At 37.1% G+C, this 24,986-nt stretch overlaps 2 protein-coding genes across 3 annotated transcripts; one reads left to right on the forward strand and one right to left on the reverse strand.

Moving 5' to 3' along the window:
* Positions 1–2,819: 2,819 nt before the first annotated feature.
* LOC308702561 (CD48 antigen-like) lies at positions 2,820–8,291 on the forward strand. 2 transcript variants are annotated; one of them, XM_081385516.1, is made up of 6 exons: positions 2,820–3,105; positions 4,515–4,841; positions 5,051–5,356; positions 5,533–5,646; positions 5,769–5,872; positions 6,353–8,291. In XM_081385516.1, exons 1-6 carry the CDS (start codon positions 3,045–3,047, stop codon positions 6,398–6,400), a joined length of 960 nt encoding a protein of 319 aa, XP_081241642.1. In that variant the 5' UTR covers positions 2,820–3,044; the 3' UTR covers positions 6,401–8,291. The 2 variants fall into 2 exon arrangements, with proteins under 2 accessions (XP_081241642.1, XP_081241641.1); XM_081385515.1 differs by having other exon boundaries at positions 2,838–3,105; positions 4,503–4,841.
* LOC308701568 (CD48 antigen) lies at positions 7,080–23,116 on the reverse strand (the record flags this gene model as incomplete). Its single annotated transcript, XM_081383924.1, has 4 exons — positions 7,080–8,438; positions 8,667–8,999; positions 22,382–22,705; positions 23,080–23,116. 4 exons carry the CDS (start codon positions 23,114–23,116, stop codon positions 8,284–8,286), a joined length of 849 nt encoding a protein of 282 aa, XP_081240050.1. The 3' UTR covers positions 7,080–8,283.
* Between the last annotated feature and the right edge of the window lie 1,870 nt (positions 23,117–24,986).

The following is a 24,986-nucleotide window of genomic DNA, read 5'->3' on the forward strand; positions in this document are numbered from 1 at the left end:
GTTAATGAGTGTGGAAACACTGGAGACACTGAGTGTCTGTCGCCCATGTAATGCAGAATGAAGAATTACCACTGTCCTTTGTGCTTCATGTGATGTTGATATATCGCACAGTATGCAAACAATAGTTGTCAAAGATATCAGATATCACTGGCCATCTGGGAACGGTAACTTGGCAACCATGACTCGATTATTAAGGTAGGCAAAACGTTAAGTGGCAAAACACGGAAGCTCTTCCCTGGACTGTCTGTGTGATAGAAGCTAGTTTGGTCGGTCTGAATCATAGTGATGACTAAAACACATTAAAACAAGGGACATTTTGAAAGGCCTTTAAACAGCAGTGAGTTCAACACATAAACATTACATTAGATTACTCAGCGTAAATCTAATAGGACTGTATAAAACACTATCTCTGATCTACAGGAAACGGTGGCCTACCAGAACCCAACGTGTGAAAAATGTGTGAACTTAGGGGTTTTTACTAAATTCAGCTCATTTTTAGACTATTGGCGTTTGTCTGTAAACGACAAACAATTCTGAGATTTAGAAGACCTGAATTACAACACGAATCACTAGTGAATCATGTGATTCAAAACTGGTTACAAAACACTGTCGGCACAACATATTTACAGTATACAGCTCTGCTATCATTAAACTACATCTTAACTGTCAGAAGAGCTTTGCTTGACATCAGCAGTGACCATAATACACTTTATATAGGCTATTATTTGAATATTTTCACCAGGTTTTAAGATTTTATATATATATATATATATATGTAAGGGTTAATATTTTTAAGTTATTTCTTATTTGACATATAGGTTGTCTTGGTATTATTTATTTAAAATAAATACTGCGCGTCGGACAGTTCACGCCTCGCCGTCGTCCATTAAAACCTGATAATGGACACCTCGAAGGGCATTAACCCGCTTATACCATGGTTACTTACGAAAGAAAGAAATATTTAATCAATTAATAATACTTTAATGTGTTTTAGAGTAAAAATCGTGAGGGTTTTTATTTATTAAGTCAAGCGCACTATTTAATATCTCCCGTATACAGGCGTTGCCAAGCAACGTGGCCACAGCGACCCGACCGCAGCAGTTGATCAGTGAGTTTGAGCCAGCGCAATCCTTTACAACTGTCATCAGGCAAATTGACGGGACGCCTTTCCTAGGTGTCCATTATCACTTTTTAACGGACACCCTGCAGCCAATCAGAATCGAGTATTCACTCAGACCATGGTATAAATATATATATATAAAAACCTGGCGAAAATTTTCATTGAATAATTTCATTTGCATTTTAAAATACTATCTACACACATTTTGTTATTTGCTATCACAACTTTGGGAGACCGTAAATGAAAAAAGTTGAAGTTAACACAGAAGGGTGACTGATTCGTGTGAAAAAGGACGACTGTGTGCACATTGCATTTTGGCTTTGACCTTTTTTGTTCTCCTCTGCATCTCAACAGGAAGTGGTCAATCGAACGTGATGCAAGACACTGTTTCAACGACGCTTCAGCCACTGTAACCTATATAATAAATAGGTTTATGGTTGTGCCTATCTGATCATTTTTGCATACACTGTTGGTTATTGCTTTAATATTTATCAGAATCATCTATTGTGAGTCGCACTGCACCGATGGGGACTTTTAGGCCTGAGCTGTGAGAACTTCTGCATCTTTCTTCTCAGCGAACATCACAAAGACATCATTGAGATCACTGATGGTTGAGTCAGATCAGAGGCCTCAGTTCGCTTTGGGTTTTTGTAGCAGAGAGGAAAAGAAGAGGAAGGGGCTTCACGTTTAGAGAAGAGCTGAAAACCGCACTGATCATTAGACTGTAACATGGTTTATCATTTAGATTGTATCTTGCACTGAACATCATGCTTTAAACTCAAACATGCATGAATTACGTATATATATATATTTTTTTTTTAATTTGCAAATAAAGTCCAATAAATTTTCTGAACAATTCAAATATATATTGCATATGTGCGACTAGTTTAACCAGTTTAATCACCACAATAAATGTAATGTAATCACTTTATATAATCTAGGTCAGGGTACTGTACCTATAAGTTGTGTACTAAATGTGTGGTTTGTACCAGTGGAATGTGCAAGTTGTGCACAACAATGAGTTTGAGAGATGGATGCGTTGGCGTGTGCATGTGTGGTACCAGTGTAGGTGGATGAGGTGCTTCTGATGGCCTGACCTTAATACTGCCGTATATAAACTTAAAAAAAAGTAAAACATTCTTTAGTCAAACACATTTAAAGAGACAGCAAAAAACATTGGCTTCATGGCTGCCGCTTAACTACATGGAGATTGCAGTCTGCTCTGCATCATCTCAGTTGCTCAAAAAATAAATAAATAAAATGTATTATCATAAGGCTCCTATTGGGATGCCTTTTGATCAGGTGAGATTTTGTCAATAGCTTTTGGGTTACAGTACCTAACTTTTAATATTGGTGAATAGCAACACTGCAATGGTGTGATGAGTCATTATTTGATTTTTTTTTACAGATATCAGGGCTCCTGCTGACCAAATGGGTTGTTGAAAATTAAAATAGATTTTAGAATAACCTACAAACTTAGTTTTAGTATACTTGTGTAGTTAATGGTATAGTTGGCAAAATCTCAACTGTATTGAATTAAGCTTAGCCTATAGAATATTTAGATAGAGAAAATATCAGTTTTTTCTTAATAGCCAACAGAAATGAAACAAAGATATGATAGGCTAAATTATTATTAGTTTTGTCGAGATATTTTTTCCACGACCTAAACCAAAAACTAAATAGACTGTTGCTGTAGGCTACTAAATGAAACGGGCGGGACTTCGGGGTTTTCATGTTCAGTGCTTCACACACACCGTCGATCTTTTCATCCAGATCAGCGTTCATAATTAACGATTTAAGGAAATTGGACATAATCGTTTAGCTCGGTAAAGATTAGATTCGAATCAAAGTGAGATTTTTCTTTTTTCTTCTTTTATCAGTCAGTTTTCGTCGTTATGAGGAGTTTAACTATCTGCTCGGCGAAATGTTGAGGATTACTGTTGGCAGAATAGCTATCTTTTATCTGTTCCTGCAAGGATTGAAAGGTATGTCATTGTTTGTAACCGACATGTATCCAGTTTCTTGTTTAATAAGAGTAGGCTATTTAATTCTCTTCTTTATGAACAGTCTTAAATTACCTTAACATGGCAATTTAAACTTTTAGAGTTTAAATGGATTTAAAGAGTTAATAATTGCATTTTATTGACATACTTTAGTGTGTCTTATATTTTTTTATTAGATCAGATAACGTTTTAATCTGTCATATGGTCATGTTAAAATGTCCCCTCACATGTTACAACATGACCCACCTAAGGGGCATGTTGTCACATTTCACTTCCATAGTAAATCAAGAAAAAAGTGTAGGGGAAGAGCAGGCCACAACCTAACCAAATCTACTGAGGGTTCAGAGTGTTTATTTTTTCCCACATTAATTTCCCACATGTCTAGTACAATTATGTTGTTTTTTTTTTCATTAATACAGTGTATACTTTTTTCTTGATATACCCCGAAAGAATTGAAATGTGACAACATGCCCCATAGTACATTGTAACATGACCAAATGACAGCTTAAAATTGTATCTGATCTAATCAAAAAAATATACAAGACAAACTAAAATATTTTCTCAATAAAATAAAATTATTAACTTTTTCATATAAAATAATGGCTTTTTTTATAATTAAAAATAAAACAATTTTTGAGTTTGACAACGAACACACATGAAAACACAGCTATACAGCAGTTCAAAACATAATAATAATTCATAATTTCTGAACATTGACTCTCAGTCTTTATTCACCTTTTTCTTATATTTTCTCAATAGAATTCATGAAAGTATAGAATAGAATAGCATATTTCTAATGGGACTCATTGTAGCACAGTGTGACAACATGCCCCATTTGCACAACTGGGATTTAAACCCTGCTAGTGTGTTCTGCTAATTAGTGAAGCATTAAAGAACCATATCAACTGATAAATAACATATTGGAGATTAAAATAATATCAGATTTGTATAATTTGAAATAAACACCAAAAATAGAGATGAAAAGTAAGAAATTTTCTTTTGCTATGGTTAAATAAATGTTCAGTGATATCTTCCAAAGATTTCTGAATTTTGGCGCAATTTTTTCTCTATATAGTGTTGATTTGGCAATTATTAAATACACTAAGTTTTGTCATGCTGGCATGTGTGGAAGTATTTAAAACAAGGGTGTTACAACTTGCCTTGCGTTACGCTGTGCCCCGCTCTCCCCTATTAATTAAATAAAACCACATAATTATACTAGACGTGTGAAATTAATGTGGGAAAAAATAAATACTTTGAACCCAAAGTGAATTTAAACAAATTGATCAAATCCAAAAGTGTTAGGTTGTGCCCTGCTCTCCCCTAGATTTGTAAATTGTTATTAAAAATGATACACCCCCACCCCTGAGTTTCTCCAGTTTGTGTTTCAGGTGTGTTTGGCGCTGGTACAGATGAAGTGAAGTCAGTGTCAGTGACTGAGGGAGATTCTGTCACTCTAAACACTGATGTTCAAGTACAGAGAGATGATATGATACTGTGGATGTTTGGACCTCAAGAGACTCGAATAGCTGAAATCCACAGACAGAACATCTATATGTATGACAGTAATGTAACAGTCAGAGACAGACTCCAGATGGACAGTCAAACTGGATCTCTGACCATCAGAAACATCAGAACTGAACACACTGGACTTTATAAACTACAGATCATCAGAACCATAGGGACTTCATACAAGAGATTTAATGTTACTGTCTATGGTGAGTAAATTGAAGTGTTTCATATTATTAATGTACATCTGACTTAACATCTGATCACATTAAACTTTACTGAAGACATTTAAAACAAAACGTGTCCACTGCCTAATAGTTTGCATTAGTATCTAGTATTCATTAGTTTAATTACAGATCAGATTGACATTTATAGTTATTGCCATTTATGGTTAACTAATATTATTTTTGTTTTCCAGCTCCTCTTGCCATTCCTGTCATCACCAGTAACTCTTCAAACTGTTCATCATCATCATCATCATCATCATCAGAGTCCAGATGTTCACTGGTGTGTTCAGTGTTGAATGTGAGTGATGTGACTCTCTCCTGGTACGCAGGAATCAGTGTATTGTCCAGCATCAGTGTGTCTGATCTCAGCATCAGTCTCTCTCTACCTCTGGAGGTGGAATATCAGGATAAAAACACATACAGCTGTGTGATCAACAATCCCATCAGAAACCAGACCAAACATCTGGATATCAGTCGACTCTGTCACACATGTGAAGGTACGTCAGCGGTGACCACCAACTGTTTATATTATTTATCTGTTTCATCAAATATCACATAGATTAATTGTTTTCTGCCTCTGTCCGAATGGCAAAGGTATCATTGCTATTCTGGGTCTATGGAGGCAATGCTGATATGAGGCCAAAGTTAAGTTAATAACCCCTTTCTGTTTTAGAACCTTCGAGTGGACATGGAGTCCTTGCTGCATGTCTTTCTGCTGCAATTCTGCTTGCACTTGCTGGTTTGATGTACTTTCTCTACAGGAAACACAAAAAAACAGCACAAAAAGGTATAATTTTCCTTCAGCTTCTATATAGCTTGAAGTAATTTTATTAATGTTTTGCATTAAGTGCTTATATAGTTGATATTAATAATTGAGAAATTAACCTTCTCCCAATCCTAACTCTTTAGGAAATGGTTTTGAACCATGTACACATACAGTACAGACAGCTCAATCAGAAGACGAGGTGCAATATGCTGAAACAGGATTTTTTAAACAAAATGGACAAAAAACGGTAAGAACTTCATGAAACGGCATTGCAAGTCCATATGACTTTAATATTCCAAGTCTTCTGAAGTCAGTCTTTGTGAGGAACAGACCCACATTTGTCTAAAAATTCTATCTCTATCTTAAAAAATTTTTATATAGGAGATTACACTGTACTGTGTGTAATTATTTAATAAATTAAATCTTGAATAATTTTGATTGAACTTTAATGGAGAAACACAAGGCCATAGATCTTTTTCTTCTCTGCATGTAAAATACTTTTTTTTGTCATGATGAAATTCGTGTCTTTAACTTATTGAAATGTCGCATATGCCTGCTAGAGCTTGTTCAGGGATTCGTTTTTTTATATTTTTTTATTGCTGATTTTTCAACTATGCTCTGATTCAGCATCTGCGCCGGTTCTTGAAATGTTGATGTGTGTTAATCACACAGATGTTTTCCTGAAGAGTTTAGTAGTTTTTCATATTTGTCTTGTGTTGTCTTGCAGAAAGCTAATGAGACAGAGGAAACAATATACTCCAGCATCGTCACGTGAGACACTGACGTATTTCAACAGAATACTTATGTGTGGATTTGTCAGCTTTCAAACCGTGGATTGAAAAGAAAAGTTCAGAATGACATCCATATAGTAGTATTTTTTACTTGTATATCTATGGTTGAACAACTGGTCAGTTTGACCCAGAAGAGGAAGACAGAAGAGCTTAACTGACTGAATTTGTCTGATGTTATGTTTTGCATATGCAAATATTGCTCTAACGAACACAGAAATATTTGCAAGCACAGCAAGAGTCAACGTGAGTACAAAAACAAGCTAAAGCTCACTTTAAACATTTACATTAACATAACATTTTGCATTCATTTTTTATGCCTTTGTTTAATAACAAGAGTATAATGCTGCATGCTAAAAATATGCATGCATTTGGATTAGACTTCTTAATGCCCTCCCCTTCTCCTATTCTTGCTTAGTTCTGAACAATCCACCTAACAACCAATGGTTGTTGATCTCCTCAGGGTTGCTCCTCCTTATTGTTCGTACAGTAAGCCACAAGACCCCACCCCAACCCCTGCTGTATTTCCAGGAATTGTTTCCTGTCTGTCCTGTATCATAGCTCAGCAAGTCATTACATGTCCCATCACACCATATTATTTCACACACAGGCTAAAATCTGACATGCCTCTTTATATGCAGTATTTTAAAGCCATTCACTTTCTTTAATAAACAGTTTTATTGTACAAGTATGCTTTATTTCAAAATGTGTTGATTTTAATGCAAAATCATTATATTTAGCTAACAACTTGCTGCTGAATTTTTTCAGTTAATAAAGGGTGTGTGGTCTCTGCTGTGTCTACTCTTAATGTGACGAGATGTAGAATTTCAAATTAAAGCACTAGTAGTGCTTAATCATGTGCATGTGTTACTGTAGACACATTGAGGTGTGTAATCTTATGTAGGCTACAGTGCATTTGTTTAAAAATCCTTTGTACATTTAGATGAATTGCTTGCATTGTATTTACACAGGAACTATTAAACAATAATGAGTTATTGCCACCTAGTGGCCACACACTTGAAGGCGCTAAAGAAGCTCAGTTCAACGCCAGATGTATGCTGCTTCAGGAGTGGTATAATGTATACATCTAGTGCCATTGTCTTCTATAATATCTGACTGTTTTGAACGCAGTCAAAAACAATCATAATCTATACACACGATTAAAATACAAACATAGTGGCATCCTTTTTATAGCTTGAGGTGAAAATGAAATCTACCAGAGAATCTAGCCAGGTTGAAAGTTCAAGTCCCATTGTGACAGTGAATAATGTAATTTTGTATAAAAAAAAAAAATTCATTGACCCTAATATATAAACCATAAATAGAATTTACCTTAAACCACAAATAGGGTATACTAAACAAACATTGTATTCGAAAAAAAAAGAAAAAAAACTTTATTTAACACAAGAAAAACATAATTAGCCTACATATGATAAATTATTTTACAAATTTAAAAATATTTCATATTTACACTTTAATAACACTTTATGTAACAATACTTTCCACACTATTGTGTTATAGTTGCTGCTTGTAAAGTATTTCAAGTGGTGCTCACATCCCCAATAGATGACATCCAGCTCCACCTCTCTGGACGTATGGGTGGAGTTATATTTAGCAATTCGTGAACAAATCATTCTTTTGAACTGGTTCACAAAATTTTACTGAGTTTTTTTGAAACATCGTGCCTTGGTGTCATCCACAATATTCCTGATATTCCAGCCTCCCATTCAATTAACCATACTGTATGAGTTTCATATGTGTCTGATGCTTCTTGACTTTTCTTTCTTTCTTTCATTTATTTATGTATTGTCAGTGCTCATACGCTGTCAGTCTCACAATACTGTTGTTCTGGTAATGAATTAAAAAGCACTCATTTCCTATCACTCTGCGCTAAAGGACATGTACGTTTATCAACCTGTCTGGATCTTACGTGAAAAAAAAGCAGAGCGACAGCAGTCATGCCCAGCACAGCATAGATCAGTGAAGGAATCACACTCTCAGAATTAAGATATGACTCGACAGCTTCTGTGGAAAGAAAACACAAATATCAGCACATGAGGAGTCTTCCTATTAAATGCATGCTGGTAAAAGTTCTCTGAAGAAGATGAAAAATGTTCCTCTTCACATTTTTCAGGCAAACCTGAACAAAGTTGAGTAATGCAGAAAGTGGCAGAGGCAAAAAATTGTTAATCTATGTGATATTTGATGAAACAGATAAATAATATAAACAGTTAGTGGTCACCGCTGACGTACCTTCACATGTGTGACAGAGTTCACTGATATCCAGATGTGTGGTCTGGTTTCTGATGGGATTGTTGATCACACAGCTGTAAGTGTTTTTATCCTGATATTCCACCTCCAGAGGTAGAGAGAGACTGATGCTGAGATCACACACACTGATGCTGGACAATACACTGATTCCTTTGTACCAGGAGAGAGTCACATCACTCACATTCAACACTGAACACACCAGTGAACATCTGGACACTGATGATGATGATGATGATGATGATGATGATGATGATGATGATGATGATGATGAACAGTTTGAAGAGTTACTGGTGATGACAGGATTGGCAAGAGGAGCTGGAAAACAAAAATAATATTAAAGCTGCAAGCAGCGATGAAAGGGCCCTCGCACCCGTGCCATCAACACTCGGTGGCTTTAGGAAGACAGAGCATGGTTGGGAAATGTACATTTAAGGAGGTATATATAGTAAGAGTATGTCAAAGTCAGTTACAAAATGTTTTGTATAATGGTGATAATAGCATGCTTCATGACTCAGCTAAGTGTTGCTAGCATGTTTAGTGTGTTTCTAGCATGCTTAGTACACAATAATTATGTGGTTAGTACTGCATTACTGTGTTAACCATGTCAGTTTCTGTTGCCAGTAGGTGGCGTTATGACTATAACTGAATATGAGCTTGGATGTGTGTTCAGGACAGAACTCTTATCAAACGTGTGAAGTTTGGTGCAAATTGGACATTGCCTTCTTGAGTAACAACAAAGTCATGTTTCATTGAATTAGCATGCTTTAGCACTTAGCTAAGCATTGTTAGCATGTTTTAACATGTTTCTGTCACGATCCACACACAAAGGAACTGGAAAAGGAAAGATCCAAGTGCAGTAAGGGTTTATTAGGATAATCCAAAATCGTAGTCTTCCAGGCAGAGGTCAAAATCCAATTAATCCATCCAAGAAACAAGAACACAAACAGGAAAAACAGGAAACGGAAGTGGCGTGATATAAGACAAGGAATCCGTGACAAACACTAGACAGGCAGGGTATATATAACAAGAACTAACAATGAATAACAGGGAACAGCTGGGTACAATGATGACAGGGAACAGCTGAGTGCAATGAACAGTGATTGGTATTGACAAGGATTGTGGGAAATGCAGTTCATGAATGGGATGACACCGTGGAGACGAGGACCTCTAGTGAACACCAGTGATACACAAACAGACACTGTGACAGTTTCTAGCATGTTTAGAACTCAATGGCATTTTTAACATGTTGCTAGAACGGCATCAACGTGTTAAACATGTCACTTCCTGTTGCCAGTTGGTGGCGCTATTACTATAATTGAACATTCTCATGTAGATGTGTTCAGGCCATGACTCTTATCAAAAGTGTGAAGTTTGGGGCAGATTGGACATTCCATGCCTGAGTTACAGCAAATTCCTATTTAATTGCAATAATAGCATGCTTTAGCACTTGGCTAAGAGTTTGCTAGCATGTTTTAGCATGTTTCTAGTATGTTGTTAGCATGTTTAACACTTGCTGGCACTTTTTTATATGTTATTAGGAGTCCATAACAGTGTTAAACATGTCACTTCCTGTTGCCAGCAGGTGGCGCTATGACTGTAACTGAATATAAGCATGGTCATGTGTTCCGGACAGAACGCTTATCAAAAGTGTGAAGTTTGGGGCAGATTGGACATTCCATGTCTGAGTTACAGCAAATTCATATTTAATTGCAGTAATATAATTCTTTAGCACTTAGCTAAGTGTTTGCTAGTATGTTTTAGCATGTCTATAGTATGTTGGTAGGATGTTTAGCACCTACTGGCATTTTTTTATATGTTATTAGGAGTCAAGAACAGTGTTAAACGTCACTTCCTGTTGCCAGCAGGTGGCGCTATGACTATAACTAAATATGAGCATGGACATGTGTTCAAGAGATAACTCTTATCAAACGTGTGACGTTTGGGGTAGATTGTACATTGCCTTCTTGAGTAACAACAAAGTCCTGTTTCATTGAATTAGCATGCTTTAGCACTTAGCTAAGTATTGCTAGTATGTTTTAACATGTTTCTAGCATGTTTAGAAGTCAATGGCATTTTTAACATGTTGCTAGAATGGCATCAACGTGTTAAACATGACACTTCCTGTTACCAGTAGGTGGCGCTATTACTATAACTGAATATTCTCATGTAGATATGTTCAGGACAGAACGCTTATCAAAAGTGTAAAGTTTGGGGCAGATTGGACATTCCATGCCTGAGTTACAGCAAATTCCTATTTAATTGCAATAATAGCATGCTTTAGCACTTAGCTAAGAGTTTGCTAGCATGTTTTAGCATGCTTCTAGTATGTTGTTAGCATGTTTAGCACTTGCTGGCACTTTTTTATATGTTATTAGGAGTCCATAACAGTGTTAAACATGTCACTTCCTGTTGCCAGCAGGTGGCGCTATGACTATAACTGAATATGAGCATGGTCATGTGTTCAGGACAGAACGTTTATTAAAAGTGTGAAGTTTGGCGCAGATTGGACATTGCCTTCTTGAGTAACAACAACATCCTGTTTCATTGAATTAGCATGCTTTAGCACTTAGCTAAGTATTGCTAGTATGTTTTAACATGTTTCTAGCATGTTTAGAAGTCAATGGCATTTTTAACATGTTGCTAGAATGGCATCAACGTGTTAAACATGACACTTCCTGTTACCAGTAGGTGGCGCTATTACTATAACTGAATATTCTCATGTAGATATGTTCAGGACAGAACGCTTATCAAAAGTGTGAAGTTTGGGGCAGATTGGACATTCCATGCCTGAGTTACAGCAAATTCCTATTTAATTGCAATAATAGCATGCTTTAGCACTTAGCTAAGAGTTTGCTAGCATGTTTTAGCATGCTTCTAGTATGTTGTTAGCATGTTTAGCACTTGCTGGCACTTTTTTATATGTTATTAGGAGTCCATAACAGTGTTAAACATGTCACTTCCTGTTGCCAGCAGGTGGCGCTATGACTATAACTGAATATGAGCATGGTCATGTGTTCAGGACAGAACTCTTATCAAACGTATGAAGTTTGGGGCAGATTGGACATTCCATGCCTGAGTTACAGCAACTTCCTGTTTCATGGCGAAACATCAAAATTTGTCAGGCCGCCGAGGACCCGCCCTTCGACGAAAACTCAAGATCTTCGCAATTTAACGTCGCAAAGGCCTTAAGATTACACTCACCAAATTTGAAGATGATCAGATTAAAACTGTAGGAGGAGTTCGTTAAAGTATGAGGCCTGAAAATGTCAAAAACTGCACAAAAATCTGGGAGGAAGTTCAAAATGGCTGACTTCCTGTTGGGTTTAGGGCTATGCTCCAAGAGACTTTTTTGTAGGTATTAGGTCATTACATGTATGTACCGAATTTCGTGCACGTACGTGGAACGTTGCGGGAGGCGCACTCCGTTGAACTTTTATAGGTGGCGCTATCGAGCCGTTTTGCCCCGTCCAATTCTGAAACCTATATCAGATGTAAATTTTCGCCAGTTCTGACGCGTGTGCAAAGTTTCGTGAGTTTTCGCGCATGTTTAGGCCCTCAAAAATGCAATTCAATGCGGAGAAGAATAATAATAATAATAATTAAAGCTGCAAGCAGCGATGAAAGGGCCCTCGCACCCGTGCCATCAACACTCGGTGGCTTTAGGAAGACAGAGCATGGTTGGGAAATGTACATTTAAGGAGGTATATATAGTAAGAGTATGACAAAGTTAGTAACAAAATGTTTTGTATAATGGTGATAATAGCATGCTTCATGACTCAGCTAAGTGTTGCTAGCATGTTTAGTCTGTTTCTAGCATGCTTAGTACACAATAATTATGTGGTTAGTACTGCATTACTGTGTTAACCATGTCAGTTTCTGTTGCCAATAGGTGGCGTTATGACTATTGCTGAATATGAGCATGGATGTGTGTTCAGGACAGAACTCTTATCAAACGTGTGAAGTTTGGTGCAAATTGGAAATTGCCTTCTTGAGTAACAAAAAAGTCATGTTTCATTGAATTAGCATTCTTTAGCACTTAGCTAAGCATTGTTAGCATGTTTTAACATGTTTCTAGCATGTTTAGAACTCAATGGCATTTTTAACATGTTGCTAGAACGGCATCAACGTGTTAAACATGTCACTTCCTGTTGCCAGTAGGTGGCGCTATTACTATAAATGAACATTCTCATGTAGATGTATTCAGGCCATGACTCTTATCAAAAGTGTGAAGTTTGGGGCAGATTGGACATTCCATGCCTGAGTTACAGCAAATGCCTATTTAATTGCAATAATAGCATGCTTTAGCACTTAGCTAAGAGTTTGCTAGCATGTTTTAGCATGTTTATAATATGTTGTTAGCATGTTTAAAACTTGCTGGCACTTTTTTATATGTTATTAGGAGTCCATAACAGTGTTAAACATGTCACTTCCTGTTGCCAGCAGGTGGCGCTATGTCTGTAACTGAATATAAGCATGGTCATGTGTTCAGGACAGAACGCTTATCAAAAGTGTGAAGTTTGGGGCAGATTGGACATTCCATGCCTGAGTTACAGCAAATTCATATTTAATTGCAGTAATATCATTCTTTAGCACTTAGCTAAGTGTTTGCTAGTATGTTTTATCATGTCTCTAGTATGTTGGTAGGATGTTTAGCACCTACTGGCATTTTTTTATATGTTATTAGGAGTCAAGAACAGTGTTAAACATCCCTTCCTTTTGCCAGCAGGTGGCGCTATGACTATAACTAAATATGAGCATGGACATGTGTTCAAAAGATAACTCTTATCAAACGTGTGAAGTTTGGGGTAGATTGTACATTGCCTTCTTGAGTAACAACAAAGTCCTGTTTCATTGAATTAGCATGCTTTAGCACTTAGCTAAGTATTGCTAGCATGTTTTAATATGTTTCTAACATGTTTAGAACTCAATGGCATTTTTAACATGTTGCTAGAATGGCATCAACGTGTTAAACATGACACTTCCTGTTACCAGTAGGTGGCGCTATTACTATAACTGAATTTGAGCATAGACATGTGTTCAGGCCATGATTCTTATCAAACGTGTGAAGTTTGGGGCAGATTGGACATTCCATGCCTGGGTTACAGCAAATTCCTATTTAATTGCAATAATAGCATGCTTTAGCACTTAGCTAAGAGTTTGCTAGCATGTTTTAGCATGCTTCTAGTATGTTGTTAGCATGTTTAGCACTTGCTGGCACTTTTTTATATGTTATTAGGAGTCCATAACAGTGTTAAACATGTCACTTCCTGTTGCCAGCAGGTGGCGCTATGACTGTAACTGAATATGAGCATGGTCATGTGTTCAGGACAGAATGCTTATCAAAAGTGTGAAGTTTGGGGCAGATTGGACATTCCATGCCTGAGTTACAGCAACTTCCTGTTTCATGGCGAAACATCGAAATTTGTCAGGCCGCCGAGGACCCGCCCTTTGACGAAAACTCAAGATCTTCGCAATTTAACGTCGCAAAGGCCTTAAGATTACACTCACCAAATTTGAAGATGATCAGATTAAAACTGTAGGAGGAGTTCGTTAAAGTACGAGGCCTGAAAATGGCAAAAACTGCACAAAAATCTGAGAGGAAGTTCAAAATGGCTGACTTCCTGTTGTGTTTAGGGCTATGCTTCAAGAGACTTTTTTGTAGGTATTAGGTCATTACACGTATGTACCGAATTTCGTGCACGTACGTGGAACGTTGCGGGAGGCGCACTCCGTTGAACTTTTATAGGTGGCGCTATCGAGCCATTTTGCCCCGTCCAATTCTTAAACCTATATCAGATGTAAATTTTCGCCAGTTCTGACGCGTGTGCAAAGTTTCGTGAGTTTTCGAGCATGTTTAGGCCCTCAAAAATGCAATTCAATGCGGAGAAGAAGAAGAAGAAGAATAAATATATATATATATATATATATATATATAAATATAGCTGCGAGCAGCGATTACGGGCCCAAGCCGGTGGCACCGCAACCCCGATGCCTTTAGTTACCTAAAGGCACCGGGGTGGCGGTGCCGCCGGCTTTGGCCCTTCATCGCTGCTCGCAGCTATATTTATATATATATATATATATATATATATATAATCTTGAATGTATTTTTTATCATGTTGAAAAAGTTTGGTGTGAATAAAATAAACCACTTAGGAGGAGTAACTAAAAACTCAGAGTCTGACATATCCAAAAAATCCACATTCAAACCAAAATATCTGACTTCCTGTTGCTCGGAGCTAATGACTGTAAATTAGAAAGTTGTCCGGCTCGATGAGACCAATATGCGTACTGATTTTTGTAACTGTGGGTAAAAGTAACCCCCCCCACTTTTGATAAAAGCATTTTGAAAGTGACACACTTCCTGCTACCAGTTGGTGGCGCTATAACTTTGACTCACAATAGTTACATCCATCTGACCGGCCTCTTACCATGAACACACTGCTGAAGTTTCATCAAGATCAGTTAATGTATGCAGAAGTTATAACACTTCGTGTTTCTCTTTTCTCGCCATAAATTTGTTTCCTCGCCACGGCCAAACCGTTCGAGATATCAAAAATCCGTCCGCAATTTAGCATCCTCAATGTCTTGACTTCATGCACACCGAGTTTGGTGGCGATTGGATGAATTCTCTAGGAGGAGTAGTTCACATTCCACAGCAAGCGTTTTCCAAACAACCCATAATAGCTGACTTCCTGTTGGGCGGAGCTAATAACTTAGACTGCGGAAGTTGTTCGGCCCGATGAGATCTATATGTGTACCGAGTTTCATATTAATTCATGCAAGTGTGTTTGACATATGGACCAAGTTTTCAGACCGTGTTCAAGGGGGCGCTGTTGAGCCCCCTGCCACGCCCGGGTACCAGCTTCAGCCCGGCACTGATGGCCGTGGGTTCTGACCTGTGTGTAAAGTTTCAAGAGTTTTTGAGCACGTTAAGGACCCCAAAAGCCCCTGAAACCTTGATTAACAATATAAAAGCAATAGTCAAATCCCCCCCTCCCCTCACACACACAGAGACACAGAGAGAGGGAGAGAAAATTCTTCAGAAAATCCACATTCAAACCAAAATATCTCTTTTCCTGTTGGTCAGAGATCGTTAATGTAAATTAGAAAGTTGTCCGTCTTGATGAGAACAATACACATACCAAGTTTTGTTGCTGTTGATAAAACTAACCCCCCCCATTTATGACTAAAGGTGGCGCTACTGAGCCCCTCACCACGCCCGTTTCTGAAACTTTGCACAAGTCTACGGGCTAATAAGTGTGATGTGTCTGTCGAGTTTCATTCAATTTCAAGTATGTTAAGAGTCTCAAAAGCATCAAAAAACAATATTAAAGTTTGATGCGTTGCCACGACAACAGTATTAAAGATATCAAAAATCCTTTCACAGGTCTACATCTGCCGTGTGTTTACATTATACACATAAAGTTTGAAGCAAATCGGGTAAAAATAAGAGGGTGATTTCAAAGCATTTTGAAAGTGACACACTTCCTGCTGCCAGTTGGTGGCGCTATAACTTTGACTCACAATAGTCACATCCTTGTGTTCGGCCTCTTACAACGAACACACTGCTGAAGTTTCATCAAGATCAGATAATGTATGCTGAAGTTATAACACACTTCCTGTGTCCCTTATTCGCCATAAATTCGTTTCCTTGCCACGGCCAAACCGTTTGAGATATCAAAAATCCGTCCGCAATTTAGCATCCTCAATGTCTTGACTTCATGCACACCGAGTTTGGTGGGGATGGGATGAATTTTCTAGGAGGAGTAGTTCACATTCCACAGCAAGCGTTTTCCAAACAACCCATAATAGCCGACTTCCTGTTGGGCTGGCGTGAAACTTGACAGAGGGAAAGTTGTTCGGCCCGATGAGATCTATATGTGTACCGAGTTTCATATTAATTCATGCAAGCGTGTTTGATATATGGACCAAGTTTTCAGACCCCGTTCAAGGGGGCGCTGTTGAGCCCCCCTGCCATGCCCGTTTCTGAAACTTTTCACATGTCTACTGGCTAATAAATGTGATGTATCTGTCGAGTTTCATCCAATTTCAAGCATGCTAAGAGTCTCAAACGCATCCGAAAAGAATATTAAAGTTTGATGCGTTGCCACGGCAACAGTATCTAAGATATCAATAATCCTTTCACAGGTCTACATCTGCCGTGTGTCTACATTATACACATAAAGTTTGAAGCAAATCGGGTAAAATTAAGAGGGTGAATTCAAAGAATTTTGAAAGTGACACACTTCCTGCTGCCAGTTGGTGGCGCTATAACTTTGACTCACAATAGTCACATCCATGTGATCGGCCTCTTACAACAAACACACTGCTGAAGTTTCATCAAGATCAGTTAATGTATGCAGAAGTTATAACACACTTCCTGTGTCCCATTATTCGCCATAAATTTGTTTCCTCGCCACGGCCAAACCGTTTGAGATATCAAAAATCCATTCGCAAGAATTCATCCTCAATGTCTTGACTTTATTCTCACCGAGTTTGGTGGCGATCGGATGAAATCCCTAGGAGGAGTATTTCACATTCCATTGTATGCGTTTTCCAAACAACGTATAATAACCGACTTCCTGTTGGGCTTTTGTAAAACTTAGAGCACGAAAGTTGTTCGGCCCGATGAGATCTATATGTGTACTGAGTTTCATATTATTACATGCAAGCGTGTTTGATTTATGGACCAAGTTTTCGGACCCCATTCCAGGGGGCGCTGTCGAGCCCCCCTGCCACGCCCCGGTACCAGCTTCAGCCCGGCCCTGATGGCCGCGGGTTCTGACGTGTGTGCAAAATTTCAAGAGTTTTTGAGCATGTTAAGGGCCCCAAAAGTGGCAAAAAGGCAAAAAAAAAAATAATGAAGAAAAAAAAAAATAAATATAGCTGCGAGCAGCGATTACGGGCCCAAGCCGGTGGCACCGCCACCCTGGTGCCTTTAGTTACATAAAGGCACCGGGGTGGCGGTGCCACCGGCTTTGGCCCTTCATCGCTGCTCGCAGCTATATTTATATATATATTTTATATATATATATATATATATATATATATATATATATATATATATATATATATATTAGGGCTGTCAATCGATTAAAAAATTTAATCGCGATTAATCGCATGATTGTCATGAGTTAACTCGCGATTAATCACAAGTTTTTTATTTGTTCTAAATGTACCTTAAATTAATACTTTTCAAGTTTGTTATACTCTAATCAACATGGGCATGGATAAATATGGATGCTTTATGCAAATGTATGTTTATTATTGAAACCATAGTCAACATAGAGCATGAAGACGAGACATATTTCAAAGGTCATAGATGTTTTTCAAAGAACTTGTTCATGTCTATTAGACACATATAGAAAGAACAAAGAAATACCAGGTTCCCATTACTTCTCTTTCTTTGCACTGAGCAATTCACTAACACAAACATGTTGAGATTTTTGCATGACAGGGCAGCTCTTCTGAAAATGCTAAATGTACATTTATTATTTATTATTACATTAGTGTGTCTCTCTCTATGCCCATTTTGATGAAGCTAAATTCTCAATAAAACTGTTTTCATTGGTATATTTTACTGTTTCTGTTGTCAAACAACGGAATGAATATGAAATAGTGACTGAAACGCGACCCATTAAGACATAACCAGCTCTCAGCGCGCGCGCGAGAGAGAGCGAGAGCGAGAGCGAGAGAGAGCGAGAGAGAGAGAGAGAGAGAGAGAGAGAGAGAGAGAGAGAGAGAGAGAGAGAGAGAGAGGGGTGCGCGCGTGCTGGGAGAGCAGTATACGACCGGCGGTACCGGTAGATTCTCACAAACTAAATATGGTTTGGGCGCTTTTTTGAAGGGAAAAAAATCGCTAAAGGGGTCTGCAGTGTCGCTAAGTTGGCAACACTGTGTATCTCCATTTCTCCAACTAGGGGTTGGGCCACGGGTCAAACAGAAAATACGCGCTGCGTTAATCGCGCGTTAAAAAAATTAGTGCCGTTAATATGATTTTGCGTTAACGCGTTATTAACGCGCTAACTTTGACAGCCCTAATATATATATATATATATATATATAAAAGACAGAAACCTTATTACCTTATTCTGATTTTATGATACACTCAAAATATCCCACAACAAATCTTTTAAATTTAATGTAAAAATTAAAACGAAAGTAAGCACTGTTGGGCTCACGTAACCCTCTCATTAGAATCAAAATGTTTCAGCATTTGCGATGTATTTGGATGCTAAACTATTCTTTATTATAGGCTTTGTTCTTCACTCGTGTTCCAATATCGACAGAAAAAATCATCCTCTTCACACGCGCAAAAATGTGCTTGAAACATCACAGTGGAGCGGTGCTTACTGTGAATGTACGAATTGTACTACTGACTATTTAGAGCAGTGTAATTTTTATATGTTAGGTTAACTATTTTATTATTATATTTTATTAAGGCTATAATGAACAGGCTGCGATGTCAAGATTGCAATGCTGGAATGTGTGTTTGTGTGTTTGTGTGTGTGTGTGTGTGTGTGTGTGTGTGTGTGTGTGTGTGTGTGTGTGTGTGTGTGTGTATGTGTGTTCATGTTTTTCTATCCCGGTGGGGACTTCAACCTGAATGCACACAGACTCATGGGGACTCGTGTCACAGTGGGGACCTAAATAGAGGTCCCAATGGGTAAACAAGCTTATAAATCATACAGAATGAGTTTTTTTTGGAAATGTAAAAATGCAGAAAGTTTTCAGTGATGGGTAGGTTTAGGGGTAGGGTTAGTGTAAGGAAATAAAATATACAGTTTGTACAGTATAAAAATCATTAAATCTATGGAGAGTCCCCACAAAGATAGTAAACCGTGTGTGTGTGGGTGGGTGTGTGTGTGTGGTGTGGGCGCGATTGAACAGTGGACACATAAAAACATACTCTGTCATTATACAGGACGACATTCAAACTGCAAAGTGTTAACTTATATTTGTGTACAGTTGCAATAAAACACAACATTGTGCTTTTGTAAAATAATTTCAAGCAATCAACCCCCGAAAGGCGCTAATTTTAAAATTAAACTAAAATGCTCATGGCTGCACGGGCATTCATAACGGTGCGCATCCACGGCGAGGAACGAGCAGAACAGAGTGAACGTTTTTCAGTTAATTCCTACTTCCATAGGAATTCATTTGAAACGCTCGCTCAACCACTATCAATGTCAGTGCGGAAGAGCATATTTTACTTTCGTTTTTAAGTTGGCGATTCAAAAGCCTCCAGCGGTGTCACACGTCGATTAACCGGTGGTAAAATATTCTCACCGTCACATACCTAGTATATTTTTATGTAGATACAATAGGCCTACCTGATTTTGAACACAAGAGGGCAGTATAGCCCTATGTATGACTTGACTTTTATGGGACTAAATAGTACAATTACTATTTTTAAACTTATAAATATTTATTAAATTGAAAAAAAAAAGAATAAAATGGGTTTAGTTGTGATATTTTTATACTTTTATATAGAAATAAATGGTGTTTAATTACATTTTTAGAAGATGAGGCTTTAAGTGTTACTTTACTTTAGTCCCTCACTATAGCAAAACCGTTTGAGATGTTTAATATCCGTTCACAATTTAGCATCTTTAATGTATCTTTATCATTTTGAAAAAGTTTGGTGTGAATAAAATAAAACAGTTAGGAAGAGTAGCTCAAAAACTCAGAGTCTGAAATATCCAAAAAATCCACATTCAAACCAAAATATCTGACTTCCTTTTGCTCTGAGCTAATAACTGTAAATTAGAAAGTTGTCCGGCTCGGTGAGACCAATATATATACTGATTTTTGTAACTGTTGGTAAAACTAACCCACCCACTTTTGTCAAACGCATGTTGAAAGTGACACACTTCCTGCTGCCAGTTGGTGGCGCTATAACTTTGACTCACAATAGTTACATCCATCTGATCGGCCTCTTACCACGAACATACTGCTAAAGTTTCATCAAGATCAGTTAATGTATGCAGAAGTTATAACACTTCGTCTCCTCTCTTTTCTCGCCATAAATTTGTTTCCTCGCCACGGCCAAACCGTTCGAGATATCAAAAATCCGTCCGCAATTTAGCATTCTCAATGTCTTGACTTCATGCTGACTGAGTTTGGAGGTGATTGAATGAATTCTCTAGGAGGAGTACATCACATTCCACAGCAAGCGTTTTCCAAACAACCCATAATAGCCGACTTCCTGTTGGGCTGGCGTGAAACTTGACAGAGGGAAAGTTGTTCGGCCCGATGAAATCTATATGTGTACCGAGTTTCATATTAATTCATGCAAGCGTGTTTGATATATGGACCAAGTTTTCAGACCCTGTTCAAGAGGGCGCTGTTGAGCCCCCCTGCCACGCCCGTTTCTGAATCTTTTCACATGTCTACTGGCTAATAAGTGTTATGTGTCTGTCGAGTTTCATCCAATTTCAAGCATGCTAAGAGTCTCAAACGCATCCGAAAAGAATATTAAAATTTGATGCGTTGCCACGGCAACAGTATCTAAGATATCAATAATCCTTTCACAGGTCTACATCTGCCGTGTGTTTACATTATACACATAAAGTTTGAAGCAAATCGGGTAAAAGTAAGAGGGAGATTTCAAAGCATTTTGAAAGTGACACACTTCCTGCTGCCAGTTGGTGGCGCTATAACTTTGACTCACAATAGTCACATCCATGTGATCGGCCTCTTACAACGAATACACTGCTGAAGTTTCATCAAGATCAGTCAATGTATGCAGAAGTTATAACACACTTCCTGTGTCCCATTATTCGCCATAAATTCGTTTCCTCGCCACGGCCAAACCGTTCGAGATATCAAAAATCTGTTCGCAAGAACTGATCCTCAATGTCTTGACTTTATTCTCACCGAGTTTGGTGGCGATCGGATGAAATCCCTAGGAGGAGTATTTCACATTCCATTGTATGCGTTTTCCAAACAACGTATAATAACCAACTTCCTGTTGGGCTTTTGTAAAACTTAGAGCACGAAAGTTGTTCGGCCCGATGAGATCTATATGTGTAATGAGTTTCATATTATTACATGCAAGCGTGTTTGATTTATGGACCAAGTTTTCGGACCCCATTCCAGGGGGCGCCGTCGAGCCCCCCTGCCACGCACCGGTACCAGCTTCAGCCCGGCCCTGATGGCCGCAGGTTCTGACGTGTGTGCAAAATTTCAAGAGTTTTTGAGCATGTTAAGGGCCCCAAAAGTGGCAAAAAGGCAAAAAAAAAAATAATGAAGAAAAAAAAAAAAAATAATCCTTACGAAAACAATAGGGCCTTCGCCCTTTCAGGGCTTGGGCCCTAATAATCCTTACGAAAACAATAGGGCCTCCGCCCTTTCAGGGCTTGGGCCCTAATAATAATAATAATAATAAACAGAGCAATTCCAAGAGGGTCCTCACACCATCGGTGCTCGGGCCCTAATAATAATAATAATAATAATAATAATAATAAACAGAGCAATTCCAAGAGGGTCCTCACACCATCGGTGCTCGGGCCCTAATTAGTTAACCATAAATGTCAATAACCATTAATGTAAATGATCTGTAATTAAACTAATGAATACTAGATACTATTAGGCAGTTTGTTTTAAATGTCTTCAGTAAAGTTTAATGTGATCAGATGTTAAGTCTGTGTACAGATGTACATTAATAATATGAAACACTTCAATTTACTCACCATAGACAGTAACATTAAATCTCTTGTATGAAGTCCCTATGGTTCTGATGATCTGTAGTTTATAAAGTCCAGTGTGTTCAGATCTGATGTTTCTGATGGTCAGAGATCCAGTTTGACTGTCCATCTGGAGTCTGTCTCTAACTGTTACATTACTGTCATACATATAGATGTTCTGTCTGTGGATTTCAGCAATACGAGTCTCTTGAGGTCCAAACATCCACAGTATCATATCATCTCTCTGTACTTGAACATCAGTGTTTAGAGTGACAGAATCTCCCTCAGTCACTGACACTGACTTCACTTCATCTGTACCCACCTGCACACCTGAAACACATTTAATTATATATTTGGCTGAACCCACAGATCTGGAAGTTAACTATTAAAAAATTAATATTGAGCATATTTACAGTTTAACAGTTTAGCACATTGATATGACAGGATATGGTTTCTTTCAGTGTCTGTTTCTACTGTTCATTGCTTGCACATTAACTTCGCTATAATGATCTGACGAGTTTTATTCAGTTATTTGATGTTTACCAGTATGCAATAATATATAAGGAATATATAACAAATCAGTAAAAAAAAAAAAAAAATCATCTAAAAAGATTAACAAATCACACACAAAAAAAAAAAAAAAAAAAAAAAAAAACATTTAGAAAATGACGAATCAAATAAATAAGTAGCAATACACATCTTACCTTCCACACAATTGAAGAGCAAGATTAAACAGCTCATGTGTGCGAGCATCTTTGAAAAGTGACTGTTCCTGTGGTTTCAGTTCACAAACAGAGCATGTGCTGTGCTGAAGATTCAGCCAATGGCCGCTCATACTGTTATGAGGAAGTAGCAGAGTTGACCAAAATGGACTTCAGTTCCTTTCTGAAGTCCATAACACAGCATCTTGCATCTTGAATGTTTAATAGTTGTACCAATAGCCTACATTTTTACATGTCCATCTCATCAGGTTACTGATGCTCTTTTCGATGCTCTCTTTCTCATGTTGTAAAAATACAATTCACAGTTTAGTCCAAGTTATTTATTGTAAATTAATCCTAGGTTGTGAAAGAAATACCTACTATTTGAAACCATAGTGTTAAAAAGGCATCAGATGTTTTTTTTTTTTTTTTTTTGCTAAGCACAAGTGCTTCCGGTATTTGGGCGGAGGTTTATTCGTGAGATGTTTAGCTTATGCAAAGACTGAAGAACATCACCAGCATTGTGGTTACAGGTCTCTCTTATACCTTCCGTCCACAAGACAGCTTTCCACTCCATGCAAACATATGGGGCGCCGTTTGTAAAGAGGCTCACGCTGAAAATAACAGCAACATTTTGTCACATTTAGCTTCAAACAATGTTTAAAAAACTGGTATGAATTTTTGACGGTCACTTTTTACCACATTTACAATAATATTTATCAACTTAGAGATATTTTAAATAGTTAAATCTAAATATTAAATGTTACACCTAAATGTTAAATGTTAAATCTAAATGCTAAATCTAAATCTAAATGTTAAATCTAAATCTAAATGTTAAATATAAATATAAATCTAAATGTTAAATCTAAATGTTAAATGTTAAATCTAAATCTAAATGTTAAATCTAAATATTAAATCTAAATCTAAATGTTAAATCTAAATGTTAAATCTAAATCTAAATGTTAAATCTAAATGTTAAATCTAAATCTAAATGTTAAATCTAAATCTAAATGTTAAATCTAAATGTTAAATCTAAATGTTAAATCTAAATCTAAATCTAAATGTTGAATCTAAATATAAATGTTAAATCTAAATGTTAAATCTAAATCTAAATCTAAATGTTGAATCTAAATCTAAATGTTAAATCTAAATCTAAATGTTGAATCTAAATGTTTGGGTTGAAACTAAATATTTAACTAATATGCAAATTCAAAATGCCGGTAACAGGAAGTGCCAAAATAAAAGCTCGAGGTGGTCAGTGTGTGTTTATAGCATGGTTTATAGTGTCAAATAACGAATAAAAACCATCTCATCCGAGGAAATGGACTCTTGGACATAGATTATCGTGATAATAACTACCTAAAATAATAAACACGTTTGGAGAAACTGTATTTGAAGAGTTGGCTAGTGTCACTTTTATGAAAAGTGCGGGACTTATTACCTGTAGCCATAATAGCCAGCCACTAGGGGGCTCACTTTGACTGAATGTCATGTCATTACTCTCATCACGATACTCTACAGTTTCTCCAAACGTGTTTATTATTTTAGGAAGTTATTATCGTTATATTATAGTTATTATTATGAGATGGTTTTTATTCATTATTTGACACTATAAACCATGCTATAAACACACACTGACCACCTCGAGCTTTTATTTTGCCACTTCCGGCATTTTGAATTTGCATATTAGTTAAATATTTAGTTTCACCCAAAACATTTAGATTCAACATTTAGATTTAGATTCAACATTTAGATTTAGATTTAGATTTAACATTTATATTTAACATTTAGATTTAGATTTAACATTTATATTTAACATTTAGATTTAGATTTAATATTTAGATTTAACATTTAGATTTAGATTTAACATTTAACATTTAGATTTAACATTTAGATTTAGATTTAATATT

The sequence above is a fragment of the Scardinius erythrophthalmus genome (genome assembly GCF_964197995.2).
Source record: "Scardinius erythrophthalmus genome assembly, chromosome: 14".
In the NCBI taxonomy this organism is placed as follows: domain Eukaryota; kingdom Metazoa; phylum Chordata; class Actinopteri; order Cypriniformes; family Leuciscidae; genus Scardinius; species Scardinius erythrophthalmus.

Coding starts and splice junctions, on each gene's coding strand:
- LOC308702561 (XM_081385515.1), top strand. CDS start 3,045: ATGTTGAGGATTACTGTTGGCAGAATAGCTATCTTTTATCTGTTCCTG. Junction 3,106..4,502: donor GTTCCTGCAAGGATTGAAAG/GTATGTCATTGT, acceptor GAGTTTCTCCAG/TTTGTGTTTCAGGTGTGTTT. Junction 5,357..5,532: donor ACTCTGTCACACATGTGAAG/GTACGTCAGCGG, acceptor TTTCTGTTTTAG/AACCTTCGAGTGGACATGGA.